The sequence below is a fragment of the Macaca fascicularis genome, chromosome 3, assembly GCF_037993035.2.
Source record: "Macaca fascicularis isolate 582-1 chromosome 3, T2T-MFA8v1.1".
Taxonomy (NCBI): domain Eukaryota; kingdom Metazoa; phylum Chordata; class Mammalia; order Primates; family Cercopithecidae; genus Macaca; species Macaca fascicularis.
Window position 1 is genome coordinate 179,151,860 of NC_088377.1, and position 15,719 is coordinate 179,167,578.

Here is a 15,719-nt window from a genome sequence, read left to right on the forward strand (position 1 = left end):
TGTAGCAAAAGGAAGAGAAATTCAATAAGGACATCTCTTAAAAATAGTGATTCATCATCTTCAGCTAGACTTACTGTAAAGACTGAAATAAGTTGATCCACCAAGATAAGAGCAGAATAGAATTTCTAATATTTGAAGAATGATGAGGCAAAGTTGGAATTTTGACCTAGATAATAAATCTGGAAATGGAATATAGCTATAATTAACATGAGCATCCACATTGGAATCTTGCTTAAGGATATTTCCTCTTAATATCAAATGTGCAAAAGTAGAAAATAGATTTTAATCAATGTTTATCCATTTACTTAAGTTAGGAGATATATATTTATAGATATGCAGGAATCCTGTCAACACCTCTGGTTTCCTTCTATTAGCAGTGTTTGGAGTTAGTCTGGTCCAAGTATAAATTCAATGTATTTGGTAGCAGACATTTTAAACTACAATTAGAGATTGTATATTCAAGATATGGAATCAAGAGGAATAGCTAACAAGAAGTTTTCAAAGACGTGTCATTCATCTCTAATATGGGTATAAAATCTACAACTTTGCCTGTTCTTCGAGGAGCAAAGTAAGAGTAACTGCTTTTGATTGAGCAATACTTAGCTGTTAATTGTGAGGGGAAAAAGAAAGAAAAAAAAGACATTCTCTACCACAATTTTTAGCATGATTACCAACAACTGTCAAATTTATTCCAAGAAGGTAGCAATATGCAGCAGAAAGGATTTGCCGTCATCCACTGCTGGGTTCAAATCCCAGTACTGCTTTGGTCTTGCAAATTACTCAAGTTAGCTACTTAGTCAATTCTTCTGAGCCTTGGTTTAAAGACTATGGTGTTTAGAAAAGATGTCATAAAGCATTTTGTGAAGATTCAATACAACACTATATTCAAAAACAAATTATCAAAACATCAATTTTTATTCTCCCTTACTGTTTTCACTATCTTTTGAGCATCTTTAGCCAGAAAATAGACATACCCAATCATCTTTCTTTTAATTTAGCATAGTACTACAAGCATTAGCTAGCAGTAGTTTAATAAGTTATATTCCAGTTTTCTTAAAACTAACTTCTACTCTTTCTGCCATGTAAAAAAACAACTAGAGTAGAAAAATATTGTAACCTGACACTTCCATTTGGGCCTTTACATGGCGAAAAGAAAGCAGAAACTTTTCAAAAATTACCACCTTCCTTCTACACTATTGTTAACCAATGGCCAAGCTTCCTTGACATTTCCTCTATTTTAGTTAGGAGTAGTGAGAGCACTTATCACCTGAGCTCTAGTGTCACTATCCCTGAGCTCAACAATTCATCTTATTTTGGTAGCAGAGACTTTGTTAAGGTCCAGTAAGCATGAGTCAATACTCAACCTTCATAATGGAACTTTTATTACAGGGATTAAATGGAATTCACAAGTTCTAAGTGAAAAGAACAAGCTGGGTTCTAGAATAAGATGGCAGATTTAACACACATTTAACACACATTTCTCACCAGAAATACTACTAATCTACAGTAAATAGATTTTTTAAAGAATGAACAAAAATAAGGAGAAAACAACAGATGAAGTAGATGAAAAATTGGTAACTGACTCAGAGCCCTTAGAGAGTCAAATCCTAAACCACTGGTGGGGATAGACATGAACCAAAACAGTTTGTACTGCAAAACCCTCAAAAGGCTTGCAAACTGGCAGTACCGCGTGCCTCAGGAGCTGAGGTTAAAGGAGGTGGTTAAGATAGAAGCAACGGATGTTATATCAACAGATATCCACCACCCATTGTGGGCAGGTGCAGTTACCTTACAGAAAATGAAGATTAATTGATCATCTGAAGACTGCAGTGATCCCCAGCTTTCTTCCCACACTGAATTCCCTAAAAGCTGGCAGCCAGAACCTTACTTTCTTAGAAAAACATTGAAAACTCATCTCAATGGAATCTGACAAAACCATGAGGAAATACATTAACATGAGAGGCCCACTCCCAACATTTATAAGGCTCAAGGCAAGAACATAAAGACCTGCATTCCCTATTTCTGTATATTTATAAGTTTAATGTGAATTCCCAAAACTGTTAAGTGAAATATGTTCTATCTTCCTATCCTGATAAATATTCCTTTGTAGTTACCCAAATGAGATGCTGAAACTCATAATTCTTGTACTCCAAGGAGTATTAGAACAAAACATAGTTCTTGTGGTCCACAGTCAGACCTCCTTCTCTTTCCACTCCGTGGATCTGTTCAAAACACGAAAGTCCTTGTGCGTATGTATACAGACATTACAGACCATATCCCCAAGCTTTCTCCAAAGCCCATGCAAACTGCTGCCCCAAAGGAAGGCCTTCCTTAGTCCTATGCCCGCCCACTCCACATGACTCCTGGGAGACTAGACCAGAAGAAGAGGCCTATGCAGATCCTAGAAGCAGGTCTGGAGCTGTTGGGGCAGGAATTCTAAGAATCCAAAGCATAGTCTAGAAAAGGGTAGAGAAATCCTTAGACAAGCCCTTTTCCTTTGCACTTTAGACACATCATCCCATGAAGCAGGGCAAAGCGAGAAATGGTACATATCCAGGACATCTAAAGCTGAAGCACCTCTCCCATAGGTCTAAAGACAGCACTGATTCATCATTCCCAAGACACAGTTCATCCAGTTTCCTCACATTGAAGCTTGAAGTCAGTAAGCTTTATGCATGAGCTCAGAACTTCCAGGCAGCTTTTATATTTCCCACTTTTAATAATGAAGTGAAAGGCAAAAGTGATCAGAAAATTGAGAAATCTTTCTAATGCAGAAGCCAAAGATCAAAATACACGGGATTCTCCAGGCAAGATAGCTGAATAGACACAGCCAGAAGGAACATCTGCCATTGAGGGACCAGGACATCAGGAAGACTCTAAGCAGATCTTCAGAAGGAAAGCATTGAGAATGGCTAGAGGGAGGACACAGATGTTGGGCTTAAGCGGGAGAAAGCTGGCAGCCCCGCATGGGGCTACCATACATCAGTTCCTGGCCCTCAGTTGCCCCTGGGGTAGTGGTGAGTTGAGCAGGCAAGGAATGGCCTACTCTCACCATGGACTTGTAGAATCCTGGCAGCAGGAGACCACACGACCCCCACAGAAACGTAAGCTGGAAAGGACAGTTACTTAGAGAGGTGGTAGGGGCAGGGCTCCAGCTGGCTGGAGCCCAAAGGGTTTGGGGCAGCAATGTCTGCAGTGAAGCATGACCAGGGATGCTCATCCCCCAAGGCGTCCCATGCTCCCCTAGGAAACTTTAGCCTTAGGGGAGCTGTCAGACCTGAAGAGATCTGGGCCAGTCTGACCTGAGTGACCCCTGTGTGCTGGCCTCTCCTGCTTGCAGTGCAGCCGCAAATGCTCAACTGGGGTGTCTCCCAGGGACATGCATAATAGCTCCTGTGCTGGCAGACTGTGCCTGACAATCAAATAGCTCCAGCACAGTGGCCCCTGCCAAGGCATGTCAGCCCACCTGTACCCTCCCACCACTGCAGCATCCTCTGTAACACTTTGCTGGCATGTACTCATCCAAGGCCACCCCCATATCATTTTGCCAGTGTGTATGTGCCAGAAGACCTTGCCTACCCTTCCCTGCCAGGACGTATCTACAACCCACTGTGCCACTGCTGCCAGCATGAGCACAACCTGCTCCCATTCACCCAGCTGTACCACCACTGTTAGCACAAGTACACAAATGAAGATCAGCAGCCCTACTCCCTGCCTTATGCTGCCATTGCCTCCAGTGTGAATGCACACATGGAGACCATCAGCCCCACACCTGCCAGTGCCCCACCGCACCCACTATTACTGCCACATACAAATGCCTGTATGGAGGCTGGAAACCCCTGGCCCACCAGTGCCCCACTCCAGCTGATGAGCATGCACCTCATCACACCGCTGCTATTTCTGGCATGTACAAATGAGCACAGATTTCATTTCCACCACCCAGTGAAGCTCTTTGGCTGTCACCGCCCATCAGGGCAACAGGTTCCTAACCCTGAGGAGCCAGAGAAGAAAGCAGGGGGCCCAAAATGAGCCCCCCAGAGTTAAAGCACACAGCTCAGGAGTGTTGAACTGAGCACTGGCCCCCTAAAATATTCCAGAAATGAAGCCAGTTGACCAAACCCACCTTATACCATAATCAAACACCCAACAACACCAAAGAAAATAAAGCAAACAAAAACCAAAAATATCTAAAAGATAGCAACTTCAAAGACTGAAGGAAAATCAGCCCCCAAAGATGAAAAAGAACCAGCTCAAGAACTCTGGCAACTCAAAAAGCCAGAGAGTCTTCTTACCTCCAAATGACTGCACTAGTTCCCCAGCAATGGTTCTTAACCAGTCTGAAATAGCTGAAATGACAGAAATAGAATCAGAATATGGACAGGAATGAAGATCATCGAGATTCAGAAGAATGTTAAAACCCAATCCAAAAATTCTAAAGAATACAATAAAATGATACAGCAGATGAAAGATGAAATGACCATTTTAAGAAATAACTAAACTGAGATGCTAGAGCTGAAAAACTCAAGAATTTCAGAATACAACTGCAAGTTATTAACAGCAGAACTGACCAGCTGAAGTAAGAATCTCAGAGCATGAAGACCAGTCCTCCAAAATAACTCAGACAAGTATGAAGAAAAAATAATGAAGAAGAATGAACAGAATGTCTGAGAAATATGGGATTATTTAAAGAGACCAAGTCTATGACTTATCAGCATTCCTCAAAGAGAAAAAGAGAAAGCAAGCAACTTGGAAAATACATTTCAGGATACCATCCATGAAAATTTCCCCAACCTTGGTAGAGAGGACAACATTCAAGTTCAGGAGATGAAGAGAAATCCTGTGAAATATTACACAAGAAGATCATCACCAAGACACACAGTCGTCAGATTCTCCAAGGAAGAAAAGAAAGAAAGAAAGAAAGTTTAAGGAAGCTAGAAAGAAGGGGCAGGTCACCTACATCACCCATCGGGCTAACAGCTAACCTTAGAGCAGAAACCCTATAAGAGAGAAGAGATCAGGGGCCTATATTCAGCATTCTTAAAGAAAAGAATTTCAAACCAAGAATTTTATATGTAGCCAAACTACACTTCAAAGCAAAGGAAAAATAAGATCCTTTTCAGACAAGCAAATACTAAGATAATTCATTACCACCAGACCTGCCTTATAAGAGGTCCTGAAGAGAGTACTAAATATGGAAAGGAAAGACCATTACTGGCCACTACAAAAACATGCCTAAATACACAGACCAGTGATACTATAAAGCAATCACACAAACAAATCTGCACAATAATGAGCTAACAACACAGTGACAGGATCAAATTCACACATATTAATGCTAACTTTGAATGTAAATGGGTTAAATGCCCCATTTCAAAGGCACAGAGTGGCAAGTTGGATAATGACACAGGATCAAACGGTATGCTGTCTTCAAGAGACCCAGGTCACATGCGATGATACAAAAAAAATCTACCAAGCAGACAGAAAACAGAAAAGACAGAAAATGGAAAAAAGACAGAAAACAGAAAAAAGCAATCTATTTCAGACAAAATAGACTTTAAACCAACACAGATCAAAAAAGACAAAGAACAGCATTACATAATGGTATAGGGTTCAATTCTATAAGAATGAATTATCATAAATATATAGGCACCTAACACAAGAGCACCCAGATTCATAAAGCAAATTCTTAGAGACCTACAAAGGTAATTGATAATCACACAATGATAGTGAGAGACTTTAACACCCCACTGACAGTATTAGACAGATAATCAAGACAGAAAACTAACAAAGATATTTAGGACCTGAACTCAACACTTGACCAAATGAACCTAATAGACTTCTATAGAAGTCTCTACTCCAAAACAGCAGAATGTACATTCTTCTCATCTGCACATGGCACATACCCTAAAATCGACCACACAATCAGACACAAAACAATCCTCAGCAAATTCAAAAAAGCAAAATCATACCAACCACACAGTTGGACCACAACTAAATAAAAATAAAAATCAGTACTCAGTAAATCACTCAAAACTGTACAATTACATGGAAAATAAACAAAATGCTCACGAATGACTTTGGGGGAAATAATGAAATTAAGGTGAAAATTAATAAATTATTTGGAACTAATGAGAACAAAGACATGACATACTAGAATCTCTGGGACACAGTTAAAATGTTGTTACAAGGAGTTTATAGCACCAAATGTCCACATCAAAAAGTTAGAATGATCTCAAATTAATGATCTAATATCACAACTAGAGGAACCAGAGAAACAGGAGCAAATAAACCCCAAAGCTAGCAGAAGACAATAAATAACCAAAATCAGAGTTGAACTAAAGAAAATTGAGACAGTGAAAAACACTCAGAAGATCAACAAATCCAGGAGTTGCTTTTTTTAATAACTAATAAGATAGACTGTTACCTAGACTAATAAAGAAAAACAGGGAGAAGATCCAAATAAACACAATCAGAAGTGACACTTCTTACTCCACAGAAATATAAAACACCCTTAAAGACTACTGTGAATACCTCTCTGCATACAAGCTAGAAAAACAGGAAAAAATTGAGAAATTCCTGGAAACATACCTCCTCCCAGGATTGAACCAGGAAGAAATTAAATCCTTGAATAGTCCAATAATGAGTTCCAAAACAGAATCAGTAATAAAAAAGCCCAACCAGAAAAAGCCCAGGACTAGACAAATTCACAGTCAAATTCTAGCAGATGTATAAAGAAGAGCTGGTACGATTCCTACTGAAACTATTCAAGAAAAGAAAAGAAAACCCTGAGGAGGAGAGGCTCATCCCTAACTCATTTGGTGAGGCCAGCATCATCCTGATACCAAAACCTGGCAGACACACACACACATACACACACACACACACATACACACACACACAAATCCTTCAAGAACATAAATGCAAAAATCCTCAACAAAATACTAGCAAATCAAATCCAGCAACACATCAAAAAGCTAATCCACCATGGTCAAGTAGGCTTTATCCCTACTTGGATTCAAGGAGGTTCAACATACATGAATCAATAAATGTGATACATCAGATAAATGGAACTAAAGACAAAAACTACATGATCATCTCAACAGATGTAGAAAGGGCTTTTGACAAAATTCAACATCCTTTCTTGTTAAAAACCCTCAACAAACTAAGCACTGAAGGAACATGCTTCAAAATAATAAGAGTCATCTATGATAAACCCATAGCCAACATCATACTGAATGGGTAAAATCTGGAAGCATTCCCCTTAAAAATCAGAACAAGACAAAGATGCTCACTCTCACCACTTCTATTCAATGTAGTACTAGAAGTTGTAGCCAGAGCAATCAGTCAAGAGAAAGAAATAAAAGGCACCCAAATAGGAAGAGAGGAAATCAAACTATCTCTGTTTGCAGACAATAAGATTCTACACATAAAAAACCCGAGAATCTCTGCCCAAAATCACCTTTTTCTGATAAACAACTTCAGCAAAGTTTCAGGATACAAAATAAATGTACAAAAATCAGTAGCATTCCAATACACCAACAACATAACATCCAAGTTGAGAACAAAATAAAAAAAACCACAAACCTATTCACAATAGCCACAAACAAAATAAAATACCCAGGAATACAGCTAACCAGGGAGGTAAAAGATCCCTATAATGACAATTACAAAGCACTGCTCAAAGAAATTAGAGATAACACAAACAAACAGGAAAACATTCCATGCTCAAGGATAGGAAGAATCAATATCACCAAAATGGCCATACCTCCCAAAGCAATTTACACACTCAATGCTATTCCTATCAAACTACCAATGATATTCTTCACAGAATTAGAACAAACTGTTTTAAAAATCACATGAGCCAAAAAAAAAGCCCAAATAGCCAAGGCAATTATAACTTTTTAAAAAAGCTGGAGGCATCACAATACTCAAAACTATACTACAAGGCTATAGTAACCAAAACAATATGATACTAGTACAAAAACGGACAAATAGACAAATAAAACAAAATAGCCCAGAAATAGTGCCACACACCTACAACCACCTGATCTTCAACCAAGTCGATAAAAACAAGTAATGGAAAGAGGACTCCCTGTTTCAATACATGGTGCTGGAATAACTGACTAGCCATATGCAGAGATGGAAACTGAACCCCTCCCTTATACCATATACAAAAATCATCTCAATACGGATTAAAGACTTAAATGTAAAACCCAGACCTATAAGAACCCTGAATGATAACCTAGGAAACATCATTCTGGACATAAGACTTGGCAAAGTTTACATGACAAAGATGCCAAATGCCATTGCAACAACAACAACAACTGACAAATAAGACCTAATTAAGCTGAAGAGCTTCTGCACAGCAAGAGAAGCTATCAAAAGAATAAACAGACAACCTACAGAATGGAAGAAAATATTTGCAAATAATGCATCTGACAAAGGTGTAATATCCAGCACCTATAAAGAACTTAAACAAATTTACCAAAAAAAAAAAGTGGGCAAAAGACATGAACAGACACATTTCAATCTGGCAATCAATCATAAAAAAAAGTTCAACATCACTGATCATTAGAGAAATGCAAGTCAAAACCACAATGAGATGCCATCTCACACCAGCCAAATGGCTATCACTAAAAAGTCAAAACATGACAGATGCTGGTGAGGTTGTGGAGAAAAGGGAGTGCTTATACACTGTTAGTGGGAATGCAAATTATTGCAGCCATTGTGGAAAGCAGTTTGGCAATTACTCAAAGAACTCAAACAGAATTAGCACTTGACCCAGCAATCTCACTATTGGGTATATACCTAAAAGAACAGAAATCACTCTAACATAAAGACACATGCACGTGTATGTTCACTGCAGGACTATTCACAATAGCAAAGACATGGAATCAATCTAAATGCCCATCAAGGGTAGAGTGCATAAAGAAAATGTGGTACATATACACCATGCAATACTATATAGCCATTTAAAAAAAAAAAAAAAAAGAGATCACGTCCTTTGCAGCAACATGGATGGAGCTGGAGGCCATTACCCTAAGTGAACTAATTCAGGAACAGAAATCTATTTAATAAATATCACATATTCTCACTTATAAGTAGGATCTAAATATTCCCCACCTTTGTGTACCCATGGATGAAAAGAAGGGAACACTAGACACCAGGGCCTCCTTGATGGTAGAGAGAAGAAGGAGTGTGAGGATCAAAAAACTGCCTATCTAGTACTATGCTTATTACTTAGGTGGTGAAATAATCTGGACACTAAACACCTGTGACACAAAATTTACCTGTATAATAAACCTGCACATATACCCCTAATTCTAAAATATTTTTAAAATAGAAAATGAACTTGCACAGGGAAAAATACTTTAAACATGATGTTTTTAATATCCTCAGAGAGTTGAGAGAAAATGGTCCACACATGAAATGGAAAAATAATATTAAATGATACAAAGAATATGAAGGAAAAAAAGAGGAGCCTCATTCAGAGAATAAAATAGTACAAAACCCTTTGAAAATAAAAATTTGATCAAATAGAGACCTCATTAGAAAAGTTAGAATATAAAGTTGAGAAAATCTCTAAAAAAGTAGAGCAAAAATAAAAAGAGATAGAAAGTAGGAGAGAAAAACAACAACAACAACAAAAAATAGAAACCTAGTCGAGGAGGTCTCGATAATAGGAGTTTCAAAAAACATCCCCATAATAGGAGTTTCAAAAAAACAAAAGAAAATAGAGAATAAATATAAAAAGCAAAATGAAGAATATTTCCTAAAACATTAGTTTCCAAACTGAAATGATCCACCAAACGCCAAGCACAATAACTACAGAACAAAATAACATCATCTTGTTTTGAAATTGAAGAGTACTGGGGACAAAGGGAAGAATCTTCAAGCTTACAGAAAGGAAAAACCAGATCATACACAAAGCACTAAAATTCAGAATGTTTTAGAACTTCTCAAAGGCAACCATACAGGAAAGAAGACCATGAAACAAGGCCTTCAAAGAGACTTTTACACATAACTCAGACAATCAAACAAGTGCAAGAGCTGAATGAAGGACCCATTGTCTATCAAGAAGCTACTGGGTTATCTGCCCCAATAAAGTTGAATCTGTAATAAGAATGAGTGTTATATAAAATATATTAACACTATATCACCCCCTGATGTGCTCTGCCTGAACCTATTCCTGAGAGCAAGAGTTAGATCATAGTGAAACCGAAAAATTCAAAGAAGCCTCTTCCCTGTGATAATATTTTCATTTGATAGCTAGAACTCAACTTAACACCTGCCAAGGACTGCCCAGGGCTCAGTCATTACCTTGCCCACTAAATTCTCTCAGAATGAGTCCGTGTGTACTCTCAGAAAAACTGAAGCCCAACAATGTACTAGAGACTCTTTTCAGCTTTCTTGGGAACCTTAAGCTAAAACTGAAAGCATCACCTTTTCTTTACACAGGGGGATTTGGATCTGCTACTTAGTTTTTCAAAACCACTCAATATCTGGTTTAGGGACACATACGTTGGTGGTAAAATATATACCTATTAAAAGAATGGAAATATAATGTAAAGTAGTTATCCCAGTAGAACAGTGAGGGGTGGTACTTGTTCTATTTCTTAATCTAAGTGGCAGGTACACCAGTGCCTATTTTACCACTAATCTTTAAACCTCTGAATTGTATATACACATTGTGATGATTAATTTTATGTGTCAACTTGACTTGGCTAAGGGACACTCAGATAGCTGGCAAAACACAATTTCTGGCTGTGTCTGTGAGGGTGTTTCCAGAAGAGATTAGCATTAGTATCAGTGGAGTGAGTAAAGAAGACCCACCCTTGTCAATGTGGGCAAGTGTCATCGTGTCATCCAATCTGTCTGGGGCCTGGATAGAACAAAAAGGTAGAATAAAAGTGAATTCTTTCTTCTTGAGCTTAGACATCCATCTTCTCCTGCCCTCTGACATCATGGCTCCTGGTTCTCTTTCCAGGACTTACACCAGTGATACCCACTCCTGCACTCCAGTTATCAGGCTCTCAGACTGGAAGATACACCACCAGCTCCCCTGGTTCTCAGGTCTTTGGGCTTGCACTGATTTACACCACTGGCTTTCCTGGTCCTCCAACTTTCAGAAGGTATCCTGTGGGACTTCTTGGCCACTATAATTACATGAGCCAATCACCATAATAGATGTCCTGTTATATATACGTATACATATATATACACATATATGTGTGTATATATATCCAGTTTGTTCTATTTCTCTAGAGAACCTGTACTAATACACACAAATTTGAAGACAGAGCAAGAAGGCAGCCATCTGTAAGCAAGCAAGAGAGCTCGCAGCAGACCCAACCATGCCAGCATCCTGAGCTTGGACTTCCTGCCTTCAGAACTGTGAGAAATAAATGTCTGTTACTTAAGCCACCCAGTGTATAATATTTTGTTTTGGCATCCCGAGCAGACTAAAACAATGAGGAAGCTTTGACCAATTCTGGTACAGTAATAGGAACTACACTGTGGAATTAACTGGTGCTATTAAGCCCTGAGAAAATTATATTACCAATTACTCCTTTCCAGCCAAAATATAAGTCCTGCCCTGGCACCCTTCTATGGCTTCACTAACCTGGCCTCCATTAACCCTCTTTCCCGATTTCCTGTTTGTTTAAATGTCTCATAATCCAGAATGTGATTAAATTAATTGGTTGAGAAATCCATTATACATTTTACATGTGCATGCTCTGGATTTTATGTTTGAAGTAAAATGCCCACAGGTCATACTAATTAATTTTGTATTCTATACTTGAAGTTAGACTACTTGAACTTGTTATGCAAATTATTACAAATAATGAATAAATTAAAACTATTCATCCTCAGCAAATTCAAAATCTTCTGGCAACCAATCCACAGTGGTACTCTTATATCCATAAAAAACTTTTAAAGTCTATATACACCAAGATAAAACATAACAGAATATAATTTCTAAAATATATATTTCACCACAAATTATAAACAACCAGGTAATAAATCAAGCTCGGGTACCCTATATATGAAACTGAATTGCCCAAAGCTTTAAAAACCAATGTTGTTAAAGGTTACAATGAAAGGTGCCTAGAGTTGTTTCTTAATTTTTTATTGACACATAAGAATTTTACATATTTATGGGGTCCAAGTGATATTTTGATACATGTATACAACACATAATAATCAAACCAGGGTAATTGAGCAATCTATCACCTCAAGCATTTATCACTCCTTTATGTTTGAAGAAGTCTCAATCTTCTCTTACTAGTATTTTGAAATATACAATAAATTATTATTAACTACTATCACCTACTGTGCTATAGAACCATAAAAGTTATTTCTTCTATCTGTATTTGCACACCCATTGACCAAACTCTCTCCACTTCCCCTTACCCCTACCCTTCCGAGTCTCTGGTAATCACTATTCTACTCTCTACCTTCAGGTGACTGGCTTTTTCGGCCCTTAGATATGAAAGAGAACATGCCCTATTTGTCTTTCTGTGTCTGGATTATTTCACATAACATACTGTCCCTCCAGTTCCATCCACGTTGCTGCGAATGACAGAATTTTATTCTTTTTATGGCATAATAATAATCAATTGTGTATATATACCACATTGTCTTTACCCATTCATCCACTGATAGACACTTAGGTTGCTTCTATATCTTGGCTATTATGAATACTGCTGCAATAAACTCAGGCATCCAAATATCTCTTCCATATACTGATTCCTTTCTTTTGTACCTACACATACTCAGCAGTGGGACTGCTGGATCATATGGTCAATCTATGTTTAGTTTTTTTGAGGAGCCTCCATTATGTTATCCATGGTGGCTGTATTAATTTACATTCCCATCAACAGTGTAGAGTTTTAAGAAAACTTGAATCAGCTGGTATAATGCAAAAGAAAGTCAAATAATTTCCTCAAGGGAATTAATTATTTGTTGAAGAAAGCCAAAAGACCCTTGTAGACCAACTCTGAGGTAAACTGCCCTACCCAGGGATGTCTAAAGCAAATTTTATTCTGGCACAGCCTTCAGCACAGCATCTTTATGCTGAATTGCGTAGAGACCAATGAAAATTCACAACAGATGAGAATCTGAGGTTAATGCACATGCCCACTACATGAGCTCCCAGATGCTGAACTGAGCTAGGATCACTTTTCCTGAGCACAGCTGCTTGGAGCCTGATATGGTTTGGCTCTGTGTCCCCACCCAAATCTCATCTTGTAGCTCCCATAATTCCCATGTGTTATGGGAGGGACCCGGTGGGAGATGAATGAATCATGGGGGCGGGACTTTCCCATGCTGTTCTCGTGATACTGAATGGGTCTCACAAGATCTGATGGCTTTTAAAACGGGAGTTTGCCTGCACAAGCTCTCTCTTAGCCTGTCGCCATTCACATAAAAGGTGACTTGCTCCCCCTTGCCTTCCGCCATGATTGTGAGGCTTTCCAGCCATGTGGAACTGTTAGTTCTCCATTAAACCTCTTTCCTTTGTAAATTCCTCAGTCTCAGGTATGTCTTACCAGCAGTGTGAAAACAGACTAATACAGAGCCTAAGCCTGGGGGTTCAAGGATGTAGCACTGAGAGGAGAAGTGGAGTAGCTGAAGTAATTTATTTTCTTACATGAGTGAATCATACTCCACACTTCTGGAAAAGCCAGGTAAGCCAGAACAGACTTCCACTGTCTGTGATCTGGGAGTATGATCAAATCCATGTGATATTAAAGATACATAATTGTGTGTCATGTTGCATAGCACTGTGTCATATGATAAATTTAGGGAGGGGTGGAATAAATATGGATGAACATGAAAATGATAACACTAATTACATGATAAGAAAAAGGAGGAGAAGGAAGAGAAACAGGAGGAAAAAGAAGAGGAGGATGGAGGAGGAGGAAGAAGAACAAGGAAGGAGAGGAGGAGAAAGAAAGGGAGGGCAAGGAGAAAGGAGAAAAAATAACCTACATTCACATAAATAATGTACCAGTTTTACTGTGTTATTTAATCTTTGCCACAATCCTGAGAGGTGGATATCATTATTTCTATTTTTAAAACGAGGAAACTGAGTCTCAGATAGATAACATGCCCTAAATGTTACAACCACCAAAACGGGAACAACAGCTTTCATCCTAGGTTTCTCTTAACTCAAGAGCCCCTGTTTCGAACTATTCCTACTTTCCATTGAACTTGGGCCACACAGAAGGATGGAGTTTCTACTAGCTTTCAACACTGAGCTCAGAGAAGTGAAGGCAGAAACTGGTGACAGGTTGACCAGCAGCTGAGGATAGAATCATGAGTCCCATATGTAGAGCTCCACAAGCACTAGGGAAAGGCTGTGAACAGTGAGGAAATATCTCCAGGACCGGACAAAGGAACAGAACCATCAGACTCAGAAACTACCAGTGAAGTCAGACACAATCTCATGAACATACTTGGCAGAAATCTGGTCACTTTTAAAGGTTTCCCCTTTCCTCTCCTTTTCCAATAGGCCAGGTGAACTTATAGGCCATGACTCAAGTTCATCAAAACCGTTGACAGCCTTGCTATATAATCTTGTCTGCAATTTAGGGGTCACAGAATTAAAGTAATTGTTGCTTACTTTACAAATTGTGAGCTGATGCTAATTATTATTGGGACAGTAGAGATAACAAGAGTACCTAGAATTTAATCAAGTTTATTACAGAAAATCACTATGACTTGTTTTGCTATTAAAATCCTTACAATAGAATTTCCAATACTGAACTGAAGACCTCAATGATAGTTAACACAAACTAAGCATAAGACAAAATCCATGTTCTCACTTGAGGTGTGAAAAGTTCATGACATCAGAGGCACAATATATTCAAAGGTGTTTCCCAAGGATTTTTGATATTGTGTTTACTAAACAGTATTAGTTTTCAGTCTGGTTAGCCTGTGATATTATCAATTTGGTAGTTTTGCTATAGTACATATTCTCATACCATTCATTTTAATGTTTAATTATCCTTGGTAAATAACTACATTCAGGAAAATTACAATTCCAGATACTTTTGATTATTTTGCTCAATGAGCTTAGCTTGCCCTTGGTTCTTCTGCAATATAGTATGTAATGGCCCAATGTACTGAGAAAGATCATATTATCTACCCTAATGGGTTATTGTTAAGATTAAGTCCTTACCTGTAAAAACCATCCTATATTCACTCCTCTAAGCCTTATTTAATTCACCACTTTTACCCTTAATTCTATTATCAACATGTACTGCCCTTTCACAAATTCCCAAACCAATTTCAGCAGACTATATGTGAGAACCTCTTATAGCAGATAATGTGTTGCGTGAAAGTCTCTAAAGGGTAGAGTTGAAACTAAAGCTTGTAAATAAAAGAATCAATCAAACCTACAAGGAGATGAGGGGAATCACAGCTGCCTGCTTGATGACACAAGCAAAGGCCCTATGAGCCAAAGCAGAAGGAGCCACACCTTTCACACCAAGTCCACGTGGAAGTGATAATGGAATTTATAAAAAGGGAGAAAACTCACAGCAGTTAATTCGTTCTCTGCAAGGTACCATGATGTATTTAACAAGATGTCACTGTAGAAATAAAGAGCTGAGAGCTCAGCATTTTTTTAAAAGATTTAATTATGTGACATTTTTGCTATTACAGTGCAATTACTGTTAAAATAGAATTGCAGCTATATGAAGCCATTTACCTAT

The 15,719-nt window shown here is 38.3% G+C and overlaps 1 protein-coding gene across 31 annotated transcripts in view; it reads right to left on the minus strand.

Annotated features, from left to right (window-relative positions):
- The window catches only part of DGKI (diacylglycerol kinase iota), a 459,668-nt gene that overhangs the window by 98,869 nt on the left and 345,080 nt on the right, over positions 1 to 15,719 (minus strand). For 16 of the 31 annotated variants that reach the window (XM_065542619.2, XM_065542616.2, XM_065542617.2 and 13 more), the window contains one exon: positions 4,293 to 4,346. The exons of the other annotated variants lie outside the window; for them this stretch is intronic. In XM_065542619.2, the coding sequence (XP_065398691.1) occupies positions 4,293 to 4,346 (54 nt within the window). The remainder of the gene's footprint in view (positions 1 to 4,292; positions 4,347 to 15,719) is intronic. 31 annotated transcript variants of the gene reach the window in all.